Source organism: Chrysochloris asiatica, unplaced genomic scaffold, assembly GCF_000296735.1.
Source record: "Chrysochloris asiatica unplaced genomic scaffold, ChrAsi1.0 scaffold00037, whole genome shotgun sequence".
Lineage (NCBI taxonomy): Eukaryota > Metazoa > Chordata > Mammalia > Afrosoricida > Chrysochloridae > Chrysochloris > Chrysochloris asiatica.
The window spans coordinates 23,052,836-23,078,897 of NW_006408555.1; the positions used below are offsets into that span (position 1 = coordinate 23,052,836).

At 50.8% G+C, this 26,062-nt stretch overlaps 4 protein-coding genes across 4 annotated transcripts in view; 1 reads left to right on the forward strand and 3 right to left on the reverse strand.

Annotated features, from left to right (window-relative positions):
- Window positions 1–5,505, reverse strand: part of NUTF2 (nuclear transport factor 2) — a 20,293-nt gene extending 14,788 nt beyond the window's left edge. The window contains exon 1 of the mRNA XM_006860238.1: window positions 5,445–5,505. The gene's annotated coding sequence lies outside the window, so the exon portion shown is untranslated. The remainder of the gene's footprint in view (window positions 1–5,444) is intronic.
- Window positions 5,506–8,918: 3,413 nt separating this feature from the next.
- Window positions 8,919–9,815, reverse strand: THAP11 (THAP domain containing 11). The gene has a single exon (XM_006860239.1). The coding sequence runs from the start codon at window positions 9,813–9,815 to the stop codon at window positions 8,919–8,921; it is 897 nt and encodes a 298-aa protein (XP_006860301.1).
- A 3,087-nt stretch (window positions 9,816–12,902) lies between these two features.
- Window positions 12,903–18,665, forward strand: CENPT (centromere protein T). Its single transcript, XM_006860332.1, has 13 exons — window positions 12,903–13,015; window positions 14,406–14,496; window positions 14,621–14,708; window positions 14,810–14,906; window positions 15,044–15,180; window positions 15,324–15,360; window positions 15,564–15,698; window positions 16,366–16,532; window positions 16,882–17,211; window positions 17,462–17,555; window positions 18,077–18,253; window positions 18,343–18,447; window positions 18,542–18,665. The coding sequence occupies exons 1-13, from the start codon at window positions 12,903–12,905 to the stop codon at window positions 18,663–18,665; spliced, it is 1,695 nt and encodes a 564-aa protein (XP_006860394.1).
- Window positions 18,666–18,936: 271 nt separating this feature from the next.
- On the reverse strand, window positions 18,937–24,585 carry TSNAXIP1 (translin-associated factor X interacting protein 1). The gene is made up of 14 exons (XM_006860333.1): window positions 24,485–24,585; window positions 24,228–24,354; window positions 23,012–23,105; window positions 22,201–22,397; window positions 21,652–21,787; window positions 21,114–21,283; window positions 20,868–21,027; window positions 20,661–20,791; window positions 20,381–20,506; window positions 20,089–20,241; window positions 19,848–19,957; window positions 19,558–19,684; window positions 19,352–19,458; window positions 18,937–19,180 (listed from the first exon to the last, which is right to left on the reverse strand). The coding sequence occupies exons 1-14, from the start codon at window positions 24,580–24,582 to the stop codon at window positions 18,937–18,939; spliced, it is 1,980 nt and encodes a 659-aa protein (XP_006860395.1). The 5' UTR covers window positions 24,583–24,585.
- Window positions 24,586–26,062: the final 1,477 nt, after the last annotated feature.

Below are 26,062 nucleotides of genomic sequence, written 5' to 3' on the forward strand. Positions count from 1 at the left end.
AAAAAAAAAAAAAATCTGGTGGCAAGGAATGGCGTTCAGGCCTTTTCTACCCCTCTGAAGTCAGTAAGCTCTTACATCCTTTGAGACTGTGACTGGCTGCCTGGCTGTGTGCCATTTAGTTGGTTTCAAGGCTGTAAATCTTTTATGGGAGCAGAAAGCCTCATCTTTCTCATGCAGAGCATTTGCTGGACTTGAACTGCTGACCTTGCGGTTAGCAGCCCAAAGCACAATCCACTATGCCATCAGGGCTCCTTTCTGGAGATTGTAACTTATTCTTAAAGTACTATCATCTAGCATTAACCTAACTCATTCCATGTTTACCCTATTCCTCAGCCCAGCAGCTGGAATTTTTAGAACTTTCTGTATATTGCTCAAGGACAGATATAGCATGTGCTGCCTGGAGGGTCATCAAGACATTAAAGATCACGTGTGCGTCACAAATGCTTCTCTTTTTCTGATTGTTAGGTTAACATTTATATCCTGTGACTACCTTGTGGCTTAAGTAATGTAAAGCGCCTGGCAAAGTCCATGACTTCCCAAGTATGCAATCCAGTGTAAACCTATCTAGACTTCATGTACTCTGATCACCAGTGGGACTCCACTAAGAAGGCCTGCATTGCTGTGGGAATTCCAGCTGCTGTCACCTTCTTAATAAAATGTCTCTTTTTCTCTTTAACTTGCAATTGGTGAATTTGTCTCCACTGCTTCAAGGATGAATTTTTATTAGAGGCAGTAAGATGGAAAACATGAGTACATGCTCAGCAGGTTTATGTCACAAGAATACTTGAGAACTTGCATTCTCCTAGGTCTGATATGCTCTGCAAGTGTTAACTGTTGTGTGCTTACTATGGCCTTTCTAGCCACAGTCTTCAGGACTCTCATAAAACGATGGGTTGTTGTTGTTATGTGCTGTCGAGTCGGTTCCGACCCATAGCAACCCTGTATAGGGTTTCCGAGGAGCAGCTGGTGAATTTGAACCACCAACCTTGCAGTTCAAATAGCTTTGTAGTCTGGTGCATTAACCCACAGTGCCACACCATGGTGGTGGTTATGTGCGGTGGAGTCGGTTCCGACTCATAGTGACCCAGAGTACACGGTTTCTGAGGCTATAAATCTTTACGGGAGCAGAAAGCCTCATCTTTCGCCCACAGAACAGCTGGTAGTTTCGTACTGCTGACCCTGAGGTTAGCAGCCTGATTTGTAACCACTACTCTAGCAGACTCATTGCTACAGTGTGGGACTATGCAAATAAAGTGTCTGTGGCCTACCAAGGAGATTGGACAGGCTGCTAAGAATGTACATAAAGTACAATGGGATCCCTGTAAGTATATGGAACACTAAGGAGGAGACTGGATTGGTCAGTTTTGCCAAACCTGCTAGACTTAAAAAAGAGCCAAGCCCAGAGCAAGAGGTGAGGATTGTGGGGAGGGGAGGGAAGGAAACCTTACTATCACCAAGAAGAGACAATGGGAGTGGAGCAGGAGCACAACCTTTGGACCTGGGGTCCCTCCTAGATCCAGGAGACAGAGAGCTGGAACGAGATAACAAGCAGCAGCACAAGATGGCACAGAGGGCTGCGCAGTCCACCAAGCAAGGTGGCTACAGTGAGTATGCTGACCCATGGAGCTCCTGTGTTCCAGGCTGCTAGGAGACATCTCTAGCCACAGCCAGACCAGAACAATTAATTGTATTCTGCCCAGGACTCATTCCAGCTGACAGGATGAGAAGTGAAATGGTGAAACAAAGGCCTGGTGGCAAGAATGACAAGAATGATCACATCACATGGGCCTGGAAGTCACTTCAGGGATAATCCACACAGTGTCTCCCTCAAGGAGGGATTCAAGAACTCCAGCTACATGTGGTCAAACCAAGAGAATCAGAGAATGCCAATGCTGGGAAAGGGGTAGCCAACTCACATACAACCCTGAACACACAAACATCACCCTCAAAAGAACTACCTGCAGGTTCACCTCAATCAATACCAGCCTACAGAAATCTTACCCATCTTTTAAAGTACATGCTGTAGAAAACTGTTGAAACTGACTCCCTCCAAAATTGACACCATCTCCAGGCCCACTTTGCCTGTTTTGGAGGCGCTAGCGAGGACGGACTGAACAGGACTCTAAAACAAACAGCATACACATTACTGAAGACTCTGCTGGCTCCAGTCCCTATCTAACCCCCAGGTCAGGGTCACCTATAGAAGGAACACCCAAGGAGCCCCCTTGGCCAGGTCTGCTGGACCTTCCATTTCTGGAGCACATTCCTCGGTCTCTCATCCTGGAAAGATGTCCTGGTGGGTACCACTCTTGGAGCCACTAACTACTCAGTACCAGAATAAAAGTGACTATGAGAGAACCTCAACGAAAGGAGCAAAAGTCACAAACACAGGCTCCGGTCAGGGCACTGGGAGGACAAAAAGAAACATGGTGAGATTCCCAGCACTGTGAGAACATCCAGCAGAGACCCTTGGGGAAGTCAGTTGCTTGACTACCCGATCACAGCAACTTGGAGTGGTGATAACCTTGCTCAAAGGACCCCAGACCCTCCTGGGCCTACACTGGAGGTACATCACTCTGAGGATTCCAAGCAATGGAAAGGAAAGGAGACCAACTAACAGTCTTTCCTCTTTGGTACTCCAATCATTTAAGTCTCCTTTTCTTGGCAAAGCTAAGAATTCCTATGTTGTTATATGCCTATAAATCAGTTCTGACTCATAGCAACCCTATATAGCGTTTCTTAGCGGAAGCAGAAAGCCTCAACTTTCTCCCATGGAACAAGCTGGTGGGCTCGAACCATGGACTTTGTGGTTCGAAGCCCAATGCTTATGGAGTCACTGCACTCCTATAGGTTCTTTCAACTGAGTCCTCATCACATAATACTAACATCTAAAAGTTCATGGAAAAGTGAAGCCCCCTCATCTGCAGATCTCTTTTCCCCAGTACCAGGAAAGGGCAGAATTCATTGTTTTACCTTCAGCTTCAGTCCAGAGCCCAACACACACAGAGACAGCCCAAAGAATGTTTGCTGAGTAAAGTAGATCATTGGTGAGAAAGAAAGAAACTAGAGTTTCAACACCTCACTAATGGAACTAGAGAATTTAATATTTTTAATTTTCCAATTAAAAAACTTAAGAATTCTGTGTTTCTCTTAAGTAATTTATCCCAACCCAGTCCACCAACAGCAGAGATGTGGCTTGCAAAGGAAATGTGGGCTTGAATTCATCAAAAGTCCGAGTTTTGAGCCAACTGAGAACCCAGGCATCTTGAAACCTTGCCCTCATACCTGTGCAGCCACATCCCAAGGCCCATTGCCAAGTCAGCCTTGCATGAATACAGAATATCGACAGATCCTGGAGAACCTTAAGTTCTCCTCTTATCTCTGAGATCCAGAGGATCAAGAACTTCTGGCAGTCAGAATGCCTATCAATAGAAAGCTTACCCCAGACACAAAAGCTACTTCTACAGGATTGGAATGAGAGGGCGGGGCCTGAATTTCGCCTATTCCTAGGCAACCTTGGAGAATGAATAAGATATTTTTGACCCTGAATAAAGCATACCATTTTTTCAAGTCGTCCAAGGCCTTGGAATATGCAAACTAATTCAGAGCTATAAATCTAGCTCACTTGAAACCTGTGTCCTAAAAAAGAACAAATCTAGACCATCTAAAGAGAACCTTGAAACAACTACTTCTAGCACTAAAACCACTTTCTTGAACCTCTATGTGCATTGTTGCCCACCCAACTGCCAAAACGGGCTTCTCCTAAGCCTGCTGGATGAACCTAATTTCCATGTCTTCATGGACCAGGTTATGAAATCAGAAAACAGAGTGCAGGAAAAGACAGGCCCTGATGAGGAGCTCTGGGCAGCATCCTTGCCTGCTCTCCTTGATGAGGGATAGCAATTCAACTGCAAGAAAACTTCAAAGTCCAAAGACTGGGAAAAAAATATTATCTAGAAATGCTAAAGAGCAAGAGAGTGAAAAAAACCAAAAGAGAGGGAAAAAAGCAAGCCAGAAGCAGCAGCCTTCTGTTTCCTGGGTGCAACTCAGTTCTCCTAAGGGATCTGGTAGCCTGAATGCTGCTGTGGCTTTGAAACCACAGTGGGTCAGGGTCAGAGCATTCAAGTCTTGACAAGCTACATCTTCCCTAAATCCTACTTAGACTGGTCTCTGAATTTATCATCACCCAGTAAGAAGTGCCTTTACAGAGCCTGCCAGGAAAACACTCTCATGTCAAATACACCCCTTCTCCCAAAATTCAATGAGGCCCGTGGAACTATCTTCAAGGACAATTTCCCAGAGTCCAACCAACTTCCTGCCTGTTCATAGGCAGCTCCAGCTGTTGGGAAATGAGCAAACAAGAGGACCAGACTGCAGCTTCTAATCCTAGTCCAAGCTCCAGAAGGGCCCCACAGATTCTGAATCTGAGCCCTACAGTACAAGGTTCCCCTTATTTTACACTGGACTCTCAGACCTGGTTTCTCCATTATGTCCCACCTTATCACAACACTTTTGGGGGCCGTCATGGCCCTGTGGAGCAGTTCCATGATGACTCTGGAAGAAGCAGATGTGCCTGAAGCATCTAATAGACCTAGGAGGCTCACACATCCAATCTCACCTTCTTGGCTTCTTTCCTCCCTCCTTCCACTAAAATGGCACGTCAACCCACCCACAGCTGGGGCCTGGTAACTGATAGAAAAGGGCGGAGGCTGGACCTATCAGGCCCGTGCTGCCTTACCCCTCACAGCATTGGACCAGATCTTCCATGGCTGCCTACTGCTGAAGTTTCACGCGGGACTCCCTTCGGTCCCGTATTTCCTGGCTGCACTCTAAGCAAGAGGACCTACGGCATGGGCCCCATGGAGAGGCCATAGAGTTTTGTGCACTCCCCGAGGGCAAACAGGCAGGGGAGCGTTTACCTACTACACCTTACCGGGTGAGGGTCCCAAGCCCGTACAGCGCAGGCTAACGCCCTTACCCATGCTGACTCCTGAGCGAGCCGGGTAGCGGAGCCCATCCCCGAATCCATCGCAGGCGAGTGGCAAGAAGCAGGGCCCGGGTCGGCCAGCTAGCCTGCCTGCAGAGCTTGCGAGACTTGGGCAAGCCGGGCCAGGTTAAACAGGGCGGGGCCCGGAGAGCCCCATCCTGGTAGTCCGGACCGAAGAAAAAGGCCTGGCCAGGGCAATGCACTCGCGCAGTAGGCACGCGACTGCTCGGATAGGCGCCTGGCGGATTCTCCCTGCGTTACCCCGACCGCCGCCTCAGAGGACCAGCGGGAGGCGGAGCCGCGCGCGACACATGGCCCCGGCCCCGCGCGGTTTGGGGCCGCCGGGAGGGGGGGAGGGGAGGGGCCGCCCGGGGACTCGCAGCGGAGGCTCCGGACGGCCCAAAGCTCGGCTCCTGCGGCCCAGCCTCCGCCCCGGCGCTCTGGCCCCGACACTCACCCGAGGGGCTGGCACGATGGCGGCAGCGGCGGCGGCAACCCAGCGCGGTCTGCGACCGACTGTCCCTTCCCCCTTGCCTTCCCTCGCCCTCTCCGCTGCACTCTGGGAAACGCAGTCCCACCGCGTTCCTTTCTGGTATAGGTGCGCGAGGTGAAAACTACAACTCCCGGCGTGCTACGCGCCGAGGCCCACAGACGGCCTGCTGCGCGGGAGTTGAGGCTAACCCAGGGAGGGAGGCCGCCCGGACGAGCCCCTGTGAATTGTGGTCTAGCGGAAGCCTCTGGAACACCGGAGGTTGGCGCCTGACTCCGGTCAGGGCCCAGTTGTTGTTCGGTCCCAGCCGGCCCAGCTTCCATCCAGACTGAACCGCCGATGGAGGTTGGCTCCGCCTCCGTGGGAGGCCGGCCTGATCCCAAACTGGCCCAGCTGCCCCTCCCTGGGCCCCAGGGCTGTTTCCGTTCGCGAAACCCCCTCCTCGTTGGGGTTCCGGCCGCCCCTAGAATGGGGCGGAACCCACAGCTTCTGCTGTCCCAGTGTTCGCTAGCACAGCCCCGGGGCCGGTCGGACTCAAAGCCGATTTTTGGCAGGCAAGGCTCTCCGGGCCGAACATTCAAATGCCTCTCTGATGGGGGTTGGTTAGAAAGAAAATTCAGCTGTTGTGTGCAGCGCCCCATTTGTCACACTTGTAGAGGTAGACTTGCTGTTCAGTGCCGGTTCTGACTCATAGCGACCCTGTATAGGGTTTCCGTGGAGCGGCTGGTGGATTCGAACGGCCGACCTTAGGGTTAGCATTCCAGTGATTAATCCTACAGCTCTACATCAGGACTCTCAGTTGTAAACTGATGGTGTGCCGAAGTGTCGGTTCAAACTATAGTGACACCGCGTAAGGTTTCTGAGACTGTACATCTACAAGGAGCAGAAAGCCTCATCTTTTCCCCGCAGAATGGCAGTTTCTAACTGCTGACGTTGAGGTTAGCTGCCTGATTCGTAATCATTACGCTAATAGAGCTCCTAAAGGTCTCCAAAATACAATCCTAAATTTTTTTTGAGCAGGCAGAGCAGCTAAATTTAATTTTTATTAATGAGGAAAGGTAAATCACTGACTCACCGAAAGTTTTCCAGTGTCTTGAGTGACCAAATAGTAAATAATGCCCCTCCCACCCTTTGCCCTCTCCTTCAAGGAAATTCAGTTTATCGTTTCCTTAGCAACACAGGCCCATGGAATTAGGCCTGTCTTCTAGGCCTGGGCTAATCCAGGGAATCTCAGGTAAGGAAAATAAGGATTCTCCAGGTAGTTCCATGCCTTCCCACCAGGCTAGATACCTCAGTACAGTACTTTGGTTCTTTCAGAAGGGCTTTGCACCTTCTCACCACTCCTGCATGACCCATAAGACCAGGCCCAAGTTCCATTTAATAATCCCAGGCATGTCCTGGTTTTGCCTAACTGGAGGTTTATCCAGCCCAGAACTTTGCTTACCCTGCTGTGGTATGCAATTTCCTTGCCCTATAAACTGTTATCCTCTTCCAGGAAATTAAAAAAACTGGGCAGGTTGTATACATGTAATATCCAGACATCAAAGAGGGTCCTGGCAACTCTGTGGTCAGAGCACTGCTGAGGTTTTAAGAAAACCTCAGCAGTCCCTTCAACAAACAGAAGCTAAAGGAGACAATCCTTTGGGACATGTGAGACTGGTCTAGTAACTGCTCATAAAGGACTTCCCAGCTGACCTGGAAAGCCACGGCAGTGCTCCCACTACCTGGGGACCAGGCAGTTAACCCTAGAGATTCAGCCCTCTTACCAACCTAGCTCTACCTCCATCCCCATCAGACTTGTTTCCCCACTCAGTTCTAAGTGGCCAGGAAGGGGACAGATTATAGGAGTGATACAGCAAATCTCCAGGCAAGTGGCTTTGTCCATAAGTACTACAGAACAGTCATGTTTTACAAAGCCCAAAGTGTCCACTTGTGGCTTAACACCTGTAGTACAGGCCTCTGCCCATCGGCTTTGAGTTCAATTATTTGGAGCTGTACATAAGTCACTCTGCCCCCAATATCTATTCTAAAGGAAGAAGGCAGTAACCAAGAAAACTAGTTAAAGGGGCACAAATCCCAACTTCTCCTTAATACCCTCTATGGCTCCTGCTCTTCCACAATGAAGGTGCAACAGGGCCAAAAGATAATCAGGACAGGATTTCTTGTGCATCTAGAAGCTATGGCTGGCTCCAGCTGTGGTCTCCATTGAATTATAAAGTAACTGCATGCCCACATGTGGCAAATGGTGCTAGGTTTGGTAATTCAAAACCCTTAAGAAAGTTGTCACAATTCAGCTTAGTTTTCATTATTGAAAGGACACAGATAACTCATGCACAAACTAGGACCATTAGGTATAGTTTCCAGGATTAGTTTCCCCACAATCTTCAGTGTGTAAACTGGGGGGAAGACCAAGTCATAATCCCTGGTGTCACCAGTGCAGAGTCTGAGGCCCCAAACCTAGACTACAGGAGGAAACAAGGATGCCAGGTCACCAGTAAGAGTCCAGCTGCCCTAAGCCTCAAGAGTAATGGGGGAGTTCAACAGCAGCCTGAGGACCCCATGGGTTGGCAAAGGTCCTAGGCCACAGGGGCACCAGTTCACATTCCATGCTTTGAGGGCCAGGATCTATATGCATTAGTGCCTTTATGAAAACGCCTAGTCACTGAAGCATCCCAGCGTTTAGCATCAGCCTGATCCTTCAGATCTATTTCCCTAAGATTCAGAGACAAGAGTCCTTATAAAAATAAAGCCACAAACCCAAATAAAAACCTTACTTTCTGTTTAATTTGCTTTGCCAAACAAACACAGTGAAAACTTTAGTCTAATTGTACAGAAAATAGAATTTGTAACCAGTAGCAAACATAACAGGATAAACCTAAGTCCCTGGCAAGCTGGATCTCCCAGATCTGGCAAGCAAGTCACCCAGATCCCCTCAGATACCACCTCCTGGGAAAGGAGGCTCTAGGAGGCAGAGAGGCACAGATCTGTCAGTCCCCATCAGAACCACAGGTCACATCTGGAAATGAAAAGCATGAAAAGGAGAACTGATGTTACTTGGATCTCTTATCACTACACACATAAGAGTTGTCTCTGATTGAGGGCCAACCTCAAGATATTGTCCTTCCAAGCCCAGTCCCTGGGCATTCTACCTGCATCTTTAGGGGTAAGTTTCAAGTTCAGCAGTTCTGAAGCCTCTGCTTAACCACAATCCTCAGTGTGTAAACTGGGGGGAAAACCAAGTCAGAATCACTGGTGTCTCCAGTGCAGAGTCTGAGGTCCCAGACCCGGACTACAGGAGGAAACAAGCAAGGGTGCCAGGTCACCAGTAAGAGTCCAGCTGCCCTAAGCCTCAAGAGTAAAGGGGGAGTTCAACAGCAGCCTGAGGAACCCCCTGGGTTGGCAAAGATCCAGGAGTCCCATAGGCCACAGGGGCACACCAGTTCACATTCCATGCTTCTTGCGGATGACAGCCATGGCCAGGAGCCTATCCTTCTCACGGAGTTCTTCACGAAGCTTGGCCTCAGTGAGACGCAGGTGGCGGATGCTGCCCTTCATCTCCTTCATCTTTACCTCCATTAGCGCCAGGATGTCCCGTTGCTCGTTCAGCTTGCGCAGAAGCTCTTCTTCCGTGGTGCCTGATGATAATGAGTATGAATGGTCGGAACCAGTATCAGGGAAACCCTCTTCACCTACCACCACCAACTGCGGACCCATAGGGCATTCCGCAGCCTCCAACCCGGCGGTAGCAGCCTCCAGCTCAGAAGCGGCTGCTGCGGCAGCGGCGCCCTCTGCAGCTGCAAACTCCACTTGCACCGTCAGGTCGATAGGCTTCACGTCTTCTCCGGTGGGAGTGGTGGGTGCCGCGGTTACAGATCCCGGTGCCTGGCTACTGTCTACCGCAGCCTGAAGGGTGAGGAGCACGGCCGCCGAAGCAGACACGAGATTCGGTTGCAGCTGGGCAGTCTGGGCAGTGGAGGCCGACGGCGACGGCTGCTGCTGCTGCTGCTGTTGTTGTTGCTGTTGCTGCTGCCTGCGGCGGGCAGCCGCAGCTCCCGCGGGTCTGCGCGCTACTTTGCGCTCATTGACGCCACGCAGCGGGAAGATGGTGGGCACGCGCACCGTGTAGGTCTTGCGGCCGCCTTGGAAGTGGACGCTGCAAAGACGGTGGCCGGTGGTGGGTTGGAAGGTGGAGAAGCACCCACTGACGCCGGCGCGAGAAACGTTCTTGAGCCACAGGCGCCGCAGTTCAGCGTCCTTGGGGAACGTGTAGAAGTGCAGCGCCTTGTCCCGGTGCGAGTTGTTGTAGCAGCCCGGCACGCAGCAGGTAAAGCCAGGCATGGCTGCGCCGCGCGGCCTGATCTGGCCCACCGGCCTCCCGCGCCCTTCGACGGCCCAGCCGGTCCGCCGCCGCCCGCCCCTCGACGGGCGGCGCCGCGCGAGGCCTCAAGTGGTCTCCCACTACTGCTACCCGGTGCAGCCGGTCCAGCCCGGAGCCCCGCGCCCAGAATACGATTTCCGCCGTTCCGCGCCGAGCAGCTTGCCTGGCCGCCCGCCTGCGCTTCGGAGTCGGCCCCGGGGACGCCGCGAAGGACCGCCTGGGAAGGAGGACTACGCCCCCCACAATGCACCGCGCCAGAAGCAGCTCACTTCCGGAGGGGGGGCACGCTTATTCCGGCTCTTTTCCAAGGTATCGTGACAGCTTCCTCTGAGCAAATTCTTTCCTTCACCCAGCTAATCCCCTGCGGACAAGAGAGGCATGTTCAATTGGAACGCTATTGTCTGGAATACCTTCATAAAGACTTGGAATCCTGATTTGGGCGTGGGGCTAAGGGAGGAGCCTCATCATCCCTGCGCAAGCGCCGAAGGCATCTGCCTTTGGAAACTACAAGTCCCATGATATTTTAGCACTGAGTTAGGCGGCAGTGATCTGGAGCGCTGCCTAATGGAGAGGTCTGGTTGCTGCTCCCACAGCCAGGGGCAGTCCCCTAATCCCGCTGAGCTCCTGGTAAACTGCATTCCTGAGGGCAGGACTCAGGCCTCGGCGTCACCCCACCCCCCAAAGCCCACAGGAACCCCTTTTCTTGCCTTGGGACTTCCCCTCTCCAGCAGCTGCCTCTACTGACTTAAAGTCACCAAATAGGCGCCGACTGTGTACTGGGCACTATGCAAGCATTTGGAAAATTTGAGGAGCGCCAGACCTACCAGGCTCGTTTCTTCACTGACTACCTATAGGGATTGTGGGCCACCTTTCAGATAATGGATGTGAATGCACCCGAATAGATTTCTAATAACAGTAATAAACGCCCCAAAGCAATGAGCAACAGAGGAGAAGTTGGTGGCGGAGGCCTAGTTTAGTGGATCAGATAATTTTGGGTGGAGAGATAGAAGTTAGTCTGTTCCAGCCCCGGGGGACCAGCCTATAAAACATTAAGTCAGGAAAGAGTTTAACTCCATCCTTAAAGCCTGGAAGAGGGAGATTTAGGTAGCAGAAGAATGGAAATGGATCAAAATGGGCCAAATGAAAGACTTTGGGATTTTATTCTGCTAGTGACTGAGGGCTATTGAAGGAATTTAAGCACAAGTGTAGACAACATTTGTATTGTAACAAGACACCACCCCTTCCCCCCTCGACTTTTATAGGGCAAAATGTTTTAAAGGGCCAGAGCTGCTGTGGGAAACCAGAAAGGAATTATCTGTCTAAACTCTTCCGGAATCTGCAAGACCCCCTAGCCTGCCATTGCCAGTCTTTCTCACTTCTCCCTCACTTCGCTTCAGTTTTTGTTGTTGTTGTTGTTGTTAGCTCGTTTTTTAAAAAGCAAGTAATAAGTATAAAGTTTAATTATGTGAGCATACAAAGACTTGAACTCACATCCCAAACCGTTTTGAAAAGATATTTGTATCTTCTGTTCATGTCTTTATTAATAAGTAAGTAAAAACCGCACTTAGGTGTTTGATGGTGATCATGGAGATGTGCCTGCAAAGGTCTGGCAAATTAAGTCACATAACAGAGGTCAGAGTGAAATGACAAGGGATATTGACATGCATTTACTCTGCATTCTTTTATTTTGAGGGGCAATCCTTTGTTTTGTTTTGTTTTTGCTTTGCCTTATTTAAGAAAAAATTAAAATATGTCCATGTTTCATTCCATTATCTGATACTTCATACTTGACCTAAGAACAGATGCTGGAAAAAAATCCATAGGAGGCCCCAAGTTGGATTTCAGTTGACAAAGTGAGGGACTGCCAACTGATGAAAAAATATGGAAATACAGATACCAGCATTAATAGAACTTTTGAGAACTCGAATTTATCTCAAAACTGTACATTTTGAAATCATATCTGTGCTGGATCACACAAACAGCTCCGGAGCCTGCAGTCAGCCAGGTCTTGTTCCATGGATACAAATCCTACAGACAGGGTGGTCTTTGCAAATGCAAATCTGTGTCACATAAAGAAAAAAAAAATATTTTTCCTGGTCCTTCTCATTTTCCAGGAAAGAGTTGGGAATGAGAAGCATTCTATTAATGTTATTAAGTGCCATCCAGTCAGTTCCCACTCATATCGATCCTGTATAAGGTTTCCAAGGAGTAGCTAGCTGGTGGGTTTGAATCGTTGACCTTGTGGTTCAAACTGACTTTGTGGTCCAGTGCATTATCTGCAGCGCCACACCAGGATCCATTCTATTAAAGTTGTTGTTAAGTGCAGTCGAGTCCGGTCCATAGCGACCCTGTATTGGGTTTCCAAGGAGCAGCTAGTGAGCTTGAACCGCCAACCTTGCAGTTCAAAGGGCTTAGCAGTCTGGTGCATTTACCCACAGTGCCACACCAGGACTCCATTCTATTAACGTTGTTATTGTCATGTGCCGTGGAGTCAGTTCCTAGCGACCCTGCATAGGTAAATCTTTACTGGAGCAGAAAGCCTCATCTTTCTCCCACAGAACAGCTGGTGGTAGTTTTGAATTGCTGACCGTGAGATTAGTAGCCTGTTTCTGTAACCACTGCGCTACCAGAGCGCCTTATTCTATTTATGGTGGAGTCGGTTCCGACTCATAGCGATCCTGCACAGGATTTCCGAGGCTGTAAATCTTTACGGGAGCAGAAAGGCGCAGCTCTCCCGTGGAACAGCTGGTAGTTTCGAACTGCTGACCCTGAAGTTCGCAGCCGATTCGTAACCACTGCACCTCCAGAGCGCTTTAACCGCACCCAAAGCCGAAGTTCTGGAGCACCATAGAGTTCGCTGCGTCGGGGTCTGGCTGTACTGCGAGAACCACAATTCCCGTGAGGCTGTGCGGCAGCATCGCGAGAGTTGGCTTAAATGTGACTGGCGGGAATGTGTTGTTGCGGGCGGCTAGGGCCCTAACGCGGTGAACTGGAAGGCGGACGGTAGAGTGAGATTTGTCGCTGACAGCTGAAGGAAGGCTGAAGCGATGGCAGACACCGATAGCCCAGACAACGATCCTACGACGCGCACGCTACTGCGGCGTGTGATAGACTCAGCAGCCCCGCACACCCCGCGGCGGCCTCGCAGTACCGGGGCTGGGTAGGTGCGGTCGCTGGCCTGGGACTTGTGGGTGGGATCCTCTGTTAACTTTGGAGAGAAAAAACAAACCTAGGAGAGGGGCGGAGCCCAAGGCTCTGCGAACTGGCTCCCCTCCTTTAGCCAGACGCAGGTTAGCACCCAGGCCTTGGGACCACTCTAAGGCCGTGTCTTAGGGGCCAGCCTCTGGAGGCAACAGATAGACGTTCAGGATCTGATCCTCTGCCCTGTTATCTCGCTCATGTCCCCGAAATCAGCTCAAGTGTGCTTAGCTTCCCTGAGCTTCTGCCTTCCAAGGCGTCACCACCTTTCCTGACACTATCAGTCCTACTGTTTCTGTAGTTCCCAGATGGAATATGGGAAAGGAGCTGGAGGGCACAGCCTGGAGACGGAAACTGGACTGATACTTTTCTAGGCAGCAGGGCATCTGGTCTAGCTTGGTTGGAGTGTGGATGGGTGGGTGAGTGAGGGCCCTAGTGAGCTCATGATGCAGAGCATATGGGTCTGCCTGATCGGGTCAGTTCCATTTTTAATACGCAATGAAAAGCTGTTTGTTGCAGATTTTAGACTAAGTGGTAAGGTAGGAGCTGTGCCCTGGGAACATTTATGTGGCTCTGGAACCTGAAAGGAGCTTGATTGGAAGGACCTAGGAGTTGCAGATTGTCAGACCATGAAAAATACAGAAAAGGTTTAGAAATACTTACATATCCTTCTTAGATAGTTGTTTTAATGTCTGGAATAAATACTCTCCCAATTGTGCCTCGTGTCAGTGTGACTGATACCCACTTTTCCTCTAGGATTCTGCAGTCAGTTGAAGCCTTCTTTTCTTTGGCCTTTCTTTCTGACAGTGACTATGTCCATCAATCAGATTCTCTGTTTCTTTCCATATGCCTCAGGCTCCCTTTCATCCACACCTCTATTGGCTTAGGGCTAGGAATGGGCTATGGAAGAGCCAAATGATTTCTGGGCCCTGGTCCTGAGGGAGGAGTCCTGAGTGAGCAAACTTAAGTGTGGAGCTGTAGGATAAACACTGGACCGCAAGGTCAGTTTGAGCAACAAGGGCAGTGGTTCAAACTCACCAGCCATACTTTGGAAACTCTACACAGAGTTGCTATGAGTGAGAATGGACTTGACGTCACATAACGACTAACCAAAAGGTTGGTGGTATGAAGCCAGTTGCGCCTTGGAAGAAATGACTGCCAATCTGTTCTCAAAGGTCACAGCCTTAAAAACCCTAAGGAGCTCAGTTCTACTTTGTGACACCTATCTATGATGCCATAGCAGCTGGTTTGGGTTTGGGCCCTAAGGAAACAGGCTCCTGATGAAGGCATGTCTCCACCTCCTCTAGCTCCCCTTCCCTGCACATTTCTCAGAGTCACTGGTTCTTACGCAGCACCCAGAGAGCCCTGCTTGAAAAGCCATCCTCCGGGACTTTGAGCAGCCAAACAAAGTCGACAGGCAGGCGACACTCCCATGGGGCCAGAGTAAGTGTCCAACTCACTGACCACTGCAAGGCCTTGGCTGCCTTCAGGGTGTCCTTTAGGGCGTCACCTTGAGGAGATCTCAAGGTGAAAGAACAAACTGGTTGCTTGGTGCTTTCATCCATAGACTGTTGACAGAAGGTCCCATGTTCAAGCCAGTGGGCGCCTGGAGAAGCAGACACCCCGGACCTTGCTGAAGAACATCCTATTGACAGGTGTGCTGGCCTGTTGGTCAGAGCTAGGGCCAGCCCTGTGCTCTCCCGTATCCAGGACAGCCTGCCCTGACAACCCCATCCTTTCCTTGCTGTTTCTCTAGCCCCAGAATCGTCCATTGTGATGCCAGAGTCAGTGGTGATACCAGTACCATCACAACAAGTGGTCCAGCCCTCCAGACGGGAGAGCAGTCAGGGCAGGTGCACAGTGAACTCCCTCATTGGGCAGCTCTGCCCGGGGAGACGGGGGGTGGGGGGTGGGGATTGTTCTGGGGAAGGGTTCCTAAAAGCCAGAATTGGGCTTCCTGGCCTGTCTCATATCAACCTCATCTTTGTAGCTGGGAGCTGCAACTTCCTGAGCCTGAGCCCCCAACAACCCTGGCTCCAGGTCTGTTGGCCCCCGGCCGGAGGAAGAAGAGGCTAAGACTGTCCGTGTTTCAGCAGGAAGTGGACCAGGGGCTGCCTATCTTCCAAGGTAAGGCCCTGAATACCACCTGTTACTGCTCCTTGCCCCTCTTGCTCCTTGGAGAGACTGTTGGGGCTTAAGGAGGTGTTCTCATGGGTCTGGGTAACTAACCATAGATTCTTGTTTCTCATTCTCTTGCCGGGTACTGACAGAGCCTCATGGGAATATCGATGCTTCCCCCCACACCAGGTGCAGTTGCCTTGTTCAGGGGATTGGTGGAGAGGATTGGGGAGAGAGCTTACTATGGTGGAACTGGCCATAATCCCCATTGACAGTTTTAGCCACCTGCATGGTGACTGGTCTAAGAGACAAGAATCTCAGGGCAGATGGAGGATCCCCTGGGGAAACTGGGCCTCAAGTACCTGTCTTTATGCTTCCCTCCCCTCTAGCAGCTCCCTCAACCTGACATTTACCACACCTTGCCAGTCACAGTCAGTGCCTAGGCCAGGTCTGGCCCGAAAACCTCCCATCCGCCGAGCTGTAGATGTGGGAGCCTTCTTGCGGGATTTGCGAGATACTTCCATGGCCTTGGTCTCCCCAGGTGAGGATGAATGCCACCCCCATTCCCAGACCTGTGGGGAAAGCTCTCCCACAAAGACAGATAAGAGATGTGCTAAATCCATGGTCTCCTTTCCTCTTGTGGCTCAAGGACTGTGAGTGTCTGGCCCAGTAGATCTTTGAGGAACTAATGTTTTCTTCACACTGGGTCCCCTTGCCTTGTTGGGACCCAGTCTTAGTCCTTTAGTGTGTCTCAGGATCCCCATATTCTGGAGCTTCTGGGCTGAGAGGTTGAAAGGGGCCAGGTTTCAGGATTAGCTGTGCAGTGAGAACTGGCCTGAGGCCAATTCTAGAAGACAAGTCAGTGATCACCATAGTAAGAGGACAGTTCTAGGCAGAGGAAGCAAAGAGGAGTGGAGGCCTGGGTCAGCAGTTTGTGTGAGGCACAGAGGGGAGAACAGGGAGTGCCAGGCTAATGTGCAGGGACGAAGAAGATGGATAGGGGAAGTCAGATGAGGCTCAGGGTAGGCCAGGCCTATGTACTAGGTATCTTCTTCCTATTTGCTGGGAGCAGACTCATGGTGCCAGCTGCCCAGGCTCTGGTGACTGGGTAGTAGTAGGTAGGCCTGGAATACACTGATTGCCAGCTGGTTCTTGATCCCCAGGTGACAGCCACAGAACCCATGTTACTACTGTGCCAAAGGACGCTGTGCTGGAAGAAACCCAGCCCTTCTCCCCACCCTTGGTTGGCCACTTCCGCAGTGGACGCCACTCCATGCCCTGTCCCTCTTACCCTGAGGCAGCAGATACTGAGAGGGCTGCCAGTCGCAGGACATGGAGTGGGCCTGGGCTACAGAACAACCGTGAGTATTATGGGTCAGGTAGCTTCGAACCAAGCTTAGCCTGGGCCAGAGTTGGCAGAGTTGGTTTTCCCTTCTCAGGCCCTTATGTGTGCCTCCAGAGCCTTCCAGCTATGGGTCCCTCGTCTAGTCAAAAGCAGCCTGGGTTGGGTCAGGAGACTCCACTCCAGTGTTCTGGGTCTGCCACTGGCCTCTCTTCTAGGTGGGCTGCACTGGGTGTTCTGTTGTTTAACTTTTTGGTGTGAATTGAACAAATGTTTTCTACTGGTTTTGCTATTTCCATCTTTACCCTTCTCAGAGCTACAACCTTGGCCTACTGCTTCTTCAGCCTGTATCTGTTCCCTTCATTCAGGTCCTGGAAAACCAACCCAGCTTCTGGCAGGAAGGTCAGAGGAAGCCCAGACTCTTGCTGTGGGCTTCCAAAGCACTAGTAGTGGTGATATCTCTGAAGAAGAAGAGGTAGAACCCTTAGGGGATAGAGTTAATGAGCAAGCAGAGGAAAGGACAGAAGAAGAAGATGTGAGTGTGAGTGAAGCAATGGAGGTAACAGGAGCTCAGAGATCTGGGGCTGAAGAGTCTGAGGGGCACTCGGAGGTGACAGAAACAGACAGATTCCCTGGGGCTGCTGAGGCTGAGGAGCCAGAAGGATCTTCAGGGGACAAGGATTCTTCCAGTGAGATAGGTAAGGGGCCCAGTGCAGGGTGAGTGCTAACAGTTGTGTTCAGGCCCTGGTCTTGAAGGAGGGGCTTGCCTGGGATTCATTTCTGGGCACTGCGGTTTGGTGTTAGGAAGCAGGGAAGATGCTGAAGGACCTTTACCTGGCTGGTTAGAGTTCAGTAAGACCTTGAAGAATAGGACAGTGGGGCTGGGGCCCTGCAGGGCTGGGTGAGATGGTCAGGGTCAAGCCCCCTGTGATCTTCCCTCCACTGCAGCAAGTCCACGGTTGGCCTCCAGTACCTCTGAGTCTCCCCAGGTCAGGCGACTTCATCAGTTTCCTGAGCCAGTCTCATCACCCAACGCTGCAAAGTAAGACTCAATTCCCAAAGTAAGTCCCTGTTTCACTTGAGAAGAGGGTAGGCAAGAGACTGGCATTGGACACTACTGGACCATCCCTTTTCCCAGAAGAGGAGCCTATACTGGGCTGGGAGGGGCTCAGCTAGAGGACATCTGTCACCCTGGTGCCTGCCTCCTGAGACAGGAACTGGTAAAGGGGGGAAGACTTTCTGAAGGAGGGTTAACAGAATTGGGACAGGCAGCAATGAGGCAGGAATGTTGAAGCCTGAAGGTCAAGGGCCCAAGCAAGTACTAGTTTATGTGAGGAGGCTAGGCTAGACTGGAATGCTAGTTCCAGGCTGTGGAGGAGCAGGACTCTAGGGAAGGACCAGGCCTCTGTGAGCTCCTATCTCCACCATCCCCAGTTAGCTGCTGGGCTAGGCCAGCCAACAAGTCCATGGGCCCCAGTCTCAATGGCAGTCAGTATGTCTTACCCTTAAATAGGGACCTCTTTAGACAGCAGTTAAGCCACCTCTGACCACTCCTGCCTGCAGATTGTGTTCAGAGCCTCTGGTGCCTCCATCAGCTAGTGTTCCCCCAAGACCCCGAACTACTGGCCCCAGGCCCCGTCAAGATCCCTACAAGGCTGGACTAAGCCACTATACAAAACTCTTCAGCTTCTTTGCTAAAATGCCTATGGAGAAGGAGGCTCTTGAAATGGTGGAGAAGTGGTGAGTCCTTGACACTTAGGGTTGGGTAGAGCCCCTCAGATCTCCAACAGGCCATTTAATCTGTTCCCACCCCCCTACCTTGTTGGCAGCCTGGACAAGTATTTCCAGCATCTCTACAGTGATCTGGAGGTATTTGCGGCCCATGCAGGCCGCAAGACAGTGAGGCCAGAAGACCTAGAGCTACTGATGCGGCGGTGAGTGGGTAGGGCAATGCTGGGTTGGCAGGGCAGCCCCACTGCACAAAGTGCTGGTTCTGATTCTGTCAATTCTTTCCCCTATTTGCTGCAGGCAGGGCCTAGTCACCGACCAGGTCTCACTGCATGTGCTTGTGGAGCGGTACCTGCCCCTGGAGTACAGACAGCTGCTCATCCCATGTGCCTTCAGTGGTAACTCTGTATTCCCCACCCAGTAGAGGCCAGGCCTCAACACTGGCCTGGCTCATGCCTGGGATCTCTTGACCCCATATACTCCTCCAGATCTCCTTCCTCCCTCACCCATATGTCCTCAGCCTCAATAAAGTGTCACAAACAGAATCTGCTGTGTTTTGCAGCTTCGTCTCTGCCCCTGCCACTTGCCACTACCCAGCAGAGTCAGGAAAATAGCAAAGATTCCAACAAGTAACAATTTTATACTGCATCAAATTGACTAGCAGAGCTGTAGTGTTGAGACCAGTCCTAGTGGTCCTAGCTTGCAAGCTCCAGCTCACCTCGAGGCCCCACACGCCTGATGTCAGCCACCTGAAGCCGGTCCATAACAATCTGAAGATGTGTCTTAAGGCCCTCTTCCTTCTCCTCATTGCCCTCCTCTGGGAGGTCTGTTACTGGGACCTGGAAGGCCTGGCTCATATAGGTGTTCAGGGTCTGAGTGTCCAGACTGGGGTCGATGTTCATCAGCGCTTTCTGCAGCTTGCCTGGGGTTATCTCATAACTGCCCCACAAGGAAAGAGAAACCGACCTTGACCTCTTCTGTACTCCCAGGCCCTTGAGTGTCTGTTCTGCTGAGCTTATAGTGCTCAGCTGCTTGCACAGTGCACAGGGAGACCCAGGGATGTGACCTTGCCTGCAGCTGAGTGGGCCTGAGAACCCCAGGGTAACTCACAGTTCCTGGCCCAGCTCCTGCTTTAGTTCTTGCAAATACGCTTCCTTCTCATCCACATATTGTTCCCATACCTTCCGAACAAAGGGCTCACTCTGGCCCTCATCATCCTAGAAGGAGCCATAAGGTAGAGTGAGGGCATACTGGTCAGGGTCTGGCTGAGGCTAAGGCTTGGGGCCACTCGTTTCTGGACCTACCCACCTACCCACCTCCATAAACAGTGAGTGGTAGTTGAACAGGTCTGCATTGCTGCTGCTTGAGTGCCAGCCCCCTGCCTCCATCAGCTCCTGAATTTGCTCTTCCTTCTTGAGGGGGAAGATACTTCGGAGGATGGAGCTGTGAAAGTACATGAAGCCCAATGGACCTGGTTGAGGCATGCCTGCGCACTACTCCCTCCACTGCTAGTCCTGCCAGCGCTCCAGACATTAAGTGCTAAGTCTGTGGTCCTTCCCACCAGGCTCCTTTCCCTCACACATCATGTCGGGTGACCTGCTCTCACCTGAAATGCTCCATGGACAGGAATCCCTCCTTCTGACTATCGGCACTCGTCATCTCCTTCAGCAGTTGTGCTATTGTCTCCTTCTGATAGATGTACACACTCTCCTTCATCTACAGGGAGGAAAGCCTTCACTAATGGGCTGCTTCCTAGACAGGGGGCCACAGAGCTGTGCTATGCTGGGGATGAAGGCCCCTCTTAGGCTTCCTGACAGAAGTAGCTGGGAGCCCAGGTCCAAGCTCACCTTTCCCATTAAGACTGCATAAAATTGACTCATGACATCATTGGAGTGGAAGAACTTGATGTTTTCAAAAATAGTGTAGGCCCAGGCCATAGCTTCACTAGGCCCAAAGCGACGTTCCAGGAAATTGAAGAAGAAATCTGAGAACTTCTCTTTCTGTACAGTGAAGGGAAGACTGTTTGGTTTGCCTGTTTCAGGGCTGATTGGCCCTCCTTACTGCTCCCTAGCACCTAGAGGGTACTCCCCAGAAGAGTCTGGTGGCCAAGATAGGCCAAAGGGCCTAGTGAGGCCTGACCTGCTCCTCAGCAAGACGTTCCTTCCAAGCATCTTTGAGGAGGTTCACCACCTCCTTCTTCGTTGGCTTCTTGTTCTCCACAGTGCCATCGAACCGAAGGAAAGGGGGGATGCTTTCCCCATAACCCTGAAAGGGAGAGTGTCAGCTAGTCTCTGAGCCCATCTGTGGTCCCATTCCCCAGCAGTCAGGGCCCCACATGGTTCCTTCAGAACTCCAAGCCTTAGCAGCAAGGCCTTGCTCATTCTGACCTCAAGCTTTCGCAGCCCAGAGACTCTCTTACCAGACCAGGGAAGAAGTCTTTCTCCCGAAGAAGCCCCGCACCAATCTCCTCCAGGAGCACATCCACCAGCTGGTCACTATTCTTGCCCTCAGCCAGCATTTGCCAGCGCTCTGCACCCCCAGCCACCACATCTGCAGGTGTGGAGAGGAAGCTGGAATCCAAATGAGGCAACGGGGCAGTCCCTGGGGCCCCACCAACCATCATTACCATTGCACTTAGTCCAGTCGGGCCGTGGTGTAGAGGTACGCTGAATCTCCTGGAGCTCAGCAGAGAATTGGTCTCGCTCCTTCACTGTGCTCATGTGCAGCTGCAGCAGTATCTCATGCTCTTTGCGAACTTCATCATAGTCAGCTTTCAGGCTGTCCAGCTGTGGGCAAGGTGATTGGTCTTTGCTACCAACCTGGCCACCCTACCTTGCTACCAACCTACCCTACCCTGCCTGCCCACCAGCACCTGCTCCTGTAGATCCTTGTTGGTCTTCTCCTGCATTTCAAAGTCCCTCCTGGGTACCACATCTCCAAAATTGGCCTTCATAGTATTAAGCTCCATCTGCATGCGTGTCAGGTCTTGCCGGGTCATCTTCAGAGCCACTGTTAACTTCACGGGGTCCTCCCCCCAGATCCCTGTCAAGGGGCCCACCAGCCTATGTCACCCTACATCCCGGACAGGGCTAGAGTGTTCCCCAACATGTGCCCCAGATGTCCTCCTGCTCTCTCTGTCTGGAGCCCCATGGGTCTTGTCTACAGTGCTACCACCCTGGGGCTTCAGAACCTAGGGTACCATACCTGTCCACTACACAGGAAGTCTAGGCTACCTCAGCTGCCAACAGTATTTCTACTGAGGATTCTCAGTCCAGTCAGAAGACCCATAGCCCCATTATGAATGGACATGGGATGGACAGCTATTAGAACTGAATAAATGAGAATGAGTTGGGAGACAGTTGGATTCCTCTCCAGCATTGCCTTGGGGGAGAAGTCCACCTCGGGCTGACCTGGAGACTGGGCTAGTGACATGTCCTCTCGCTGATAGCGTAGCTCATTCAGGTCTGCAAGGAGGATCTTGCGGGCATCTCGTTCACTAAGGTAGTGCAGATATTCCTCAGCCAAGTTCTTCCTCAGTTTGGTCACCTGTGGAAAGGTGATTGTGATCAGGGGCTGTCTCTGGACCCTTGTAGGCAGCTAGTTACTACAGGGGAATGCGATGGATGCTGGGTGGCCCTATCAGGGCTTAGAAACAGGAGAGATGGAGAAAAGTTTGGCCATCCCTGAGAATCCAGAAAAGTGCTAATCTTCCAGAAAGCCTGGAAGCCAAGAAGCATGACTCTCCCGGCACTCAGGGTCACATGCAGCTAGTTTCCAGGCAAGCAGAAGGGTAGAATGTGATGGTGGAACCTTTGAGGTGGGTATGGCCTAGAATGTCACTCTAGGCAGAAAGGAAGAGGGAATTAAGGGGTCAACTTCAGTGTCCAAGACCTCAAGGTGACCTCTGGGGTAGGGGTAGAGCAGGAATTCAGGGAGTTGTTTATTGGCACCCTATTCACCTCGCTTTGCAATGAGATCTTCTCCTCATTCTTCTTGTCAATGAGTTTTAGCAAATTCATCTTCTCCTTCTTGAGCATGGAAATTTCATATCTCTCTTCAGCCCGCATGGCCAGGATCCTCTCGTTACAGTCCTCATTCACAGTGACGAGCTTGGCCTTTAGGGGCTCTAGGGCTCGAATCGTCTCCCTCTGTTGGGCTAAGTAGGAGCAGTAAGAGGGTCCTTTTGGGCCATAAAGAACAAATGACTAGGAAACACAGATCCTAAGATCATGGGTGACCATGTCCTTTTCCAACTCTAGGAGTCTTTGTATACTTTGATTGCATACTTTGAAGCCATGGCCCCTGCTAATAGCCTTTCTGCCATAAAAAGTTTAAGAAAAAAAACTTATGGGCTGTCTCCAGATGAGGTCTTTTCCCATGCCTTTTTCCCCAACAGCCTTTAGTCCTTCAGTCTTACCATGTCCTGCATCTCTGGAACCTGGCCTCCTCACTTCCCAGAGCAAGTCACTCTCCTGGGATTCAGCCTCAACATGAAAGTCCCTCTAGTTCCTAGAGATACTTCCCCTTCTGCTTCCCAAGGGAGGTGGGAGGTGGTCCCTGTCCTGGAGTGCTCTCTCACAGAGTAGTGTAAGCAAATTGCTGAGTGGAGCTTGGGAACCTCAAGGTCTAGTTAGTAAGTACCTACCCCAGCCCTATTTCGTAGCCACAGAGGGAAAGAACAGGATTCTCTCTGTCCCTTCCAGATTGGAGACAGCATCCACTCCATCTGACTCAGGTGGGAAAGCTGAAGTCGGGGAGTTACCATCTTACCCAGCATCACTTCATACGCATTCTTAATGGAGGACAGCAATGGCTTGTACGTTTTGAAGTCCTCTATGAAGAACTCAAAGATCTCTCTGTAAGGCTGGCAAGGAAAGGAAACCTGTCACCTTCTGACCCATAGCTGCTACTCTTAGTAGGTCCTTGTATCTTCCTTTATTTGACCTAGAAATAGCCCAGCAGAGGCCGTCAGGTGGCCCACATTCAGGTAAATGCCTTGAGCTCCACTCTGGTCTCTCGCAGTACCAGGGAGTGTGGGGCAGCTCTGGCCTCTTGGCTGCTCTCTGGAGTCTTCTCTGGATGCTGTCTCGGAGGCCTGGTAAATCACCCTGGCCCAGGACTTCTCCTTCTGTGCCCTAGCCCTTCACTAAGCAGCCAGCCTGTCTTCCAGGCCCTATGCCTCAATTGGCCTCTAACCTGTACACCTCCCATCTTAGAGTCCTGTGGGGGCAGAGGAGATGGAAGGTTCTAACATAGTATCTAATCACCAAGTAGGAGTATGGCTTCCGGTCCTGTTGGACCTATGGGAAGCATTTAGAGACAGCACTGCTGACTGGGATAAGCACAGGTTTGGGAATCAGACCCAAGTCTGAATCCCAGACCCACTACTTCATAGCTATAGGCCTTTTCCAAGCTTTTACTTCCTAATTGGAGAGGTACCTTCTGCTTGTCAGATCATGTAAAGCCCCAGCCCAGCACCTGGCATATAGTCAGTTGTCAACAAATGCTTCAGTCAGTGAGTAAGTCAGAAGTTAGAGAGTCCCTGTCGTGGTTGTCCCTGTTGGAGCAATGAATTTTGGTGATTCCCTCCCTAATATGTACCAGAACTGAGGCGGGATCGAGATTTCTTTCTGTCTCTATATGTCTGGATAGGCTCCTTGAGCTTGGGGCTGTCTTCAGCAGGGAAGGTGCACACTCTGGGCTTGCCCAAATGCCAGTGTTCAGGCTGCTGGGGGGCTCCGGATAGAGAGCTGGATAGACTGGAGACAGCATTCAGTCTACTTGACTCAGGTGGGGCAACAAGCCTCAGGAGAGTTTTTGTTCCTGCTCACTAACTTAATCCCAGGACATTCTTCTTCTTTTTCTGGGAAGGAGATCCCAAAAGTGTTGGGAGAGGCTGATCTCTCTGAAGGGTCTGGAATGTCTAGTCCTGGCAAGTGAGGTCTCCTTCCACCCCTCCCCAACCTTGCCATGGTTTATTTCTGACCTGCAGCCTCAACTCCTGGGCTGAATCCGTGCCCAGGTCCAATAGGAGGAGCTCCTTGCGCAGGTAGTTTTCCAGCTGCTCCAGGTACCTTGGCTTGGCAATGCCCAAGGACTGCTTCTCCGAGCTACTGCAGGGAGTATGCTGTGCTCAGATGAGCACCCTGCAGGGTCCTTGCTCTCTGGGTTCAGTGCTGCCTACACCCCTGCCATGTCTCCCAGCCTGATGCCCCGCCCACCATCAGGCTGGCCCTGGCTTACCTTGCTCGCTTCCGGTAGCCCTCTGAACAGGGCTTTCGGTTAAACAGAATGGCCTGGCCACTGGCGTATATGGGCCATGGGGACAGGTGGCCGCCCATGAAGAACTGGGGGAGCTGTAGGAAGGCACAGGTGGGGTTACCATGGCAACATTCCTTTCCTCCATGATGTTCCTATCTCTCCCCACTTCCCCTAGTGTTCTTGAACTACAGCTCTCTAAGACTGTGGGCCCTAACACATGGGGCTGCCATGAGTCAGAATTAACTTGACAGCAAATAACAACCACAAGAACACACCTACCTTTTCCAGTTTTTTAAAACATTTTTCCTTGTTTGATACCACAATACTTGGAACTCTTTTGCAGGGAAGAGTGAGACTGCACAGTATTTGTACACTCTGCTCTATAATGGAATACTTACGCTAATGCAGATTTTGGAGTCCTGGTATGGTGGTGTAGGATAAGCACTGTACTGCTAACTGCAAAGTCAATGGTTCAAACTCACTAGCTGCATCTCAGAAATCTTATGAAAGGTCACTGTGAGTCAGAACCAACTTGAGGGCACTTTAACAACAACAAAAATGCAGATTTGAAGGATACTTTGGCAGCGATCTCAGAAGTTGTCTATGTTGACTTGCTAGAAGGAGCTACAGAATGCCGTGCAAGATTTAAGACTCCCGAAGCTGCTCAAGCAGTGACAGATGCAGCAGGCCCAGAAATTCAAAAGCAACACAACTGGAAACTCGAGGTCCTTGCAGAAGATTTTGGTAGACAGACAGCCAAACTGAATCAGCCTCGAGAAGAGAAAAGAGGCCCTAAAAAGTTAGTCACCAAAGCTGAAAAGATTCGACTGGCAAAGACTCAGCATGCAAGTAAGCACATTAGATTTTCTGAACATGATTGAAGAAAAAAAGAAAATGATATTTCTGAATATTTCATTGGCTACTTGAGCTATTAGGAAATCCATCTTTATTAGGATAATGTTACACAATGTTGTTCTAAAGCCCATACATTAACGAAAAGCACACCTTGGTTCCTCAACTTGTAAATAAGATTTTTTTAGAGATAAGTACATGTATACTACAATTTTTCATTAATCTTGATTTTTTTTTTTTTTTTTGTCTAAATGATCCCCTGTTACAGCAACCACAAAGTTACTGAGGAAATAAATGTGTTTGAACATTAAAAAAAAAACACCAAAAAACTGTGGGCCCTAGAATGGTCTTGCATCATAGATTAAATTTCATACCCAGGTCCTCAGGCCCTTCAGGCTCATGCTAATGGGCCCCTGATGCTCCTGGTGTGACAAATGCAGACTCTTTGGGCTACTCTGTGCATGGCCATTCTACTTCATTCTTTTAACTATGTATACGTTTTATTTCAATCTTGGGCTCACTCATTCTTTCCCTAAATATTTATGGCAGGCACAATGTAGGTCCTGTGCTAGATCCTGGGGAGGACTCCAGCCTCTTTAGGGAACTCTCGCTTAGCCTATCTCTGTACACCCAAGTCAATGACATTGTACTTCACACTTTTAAGTAGCACTCAACAAACTATGTGGAATGAATACAAGAGGAAGCACA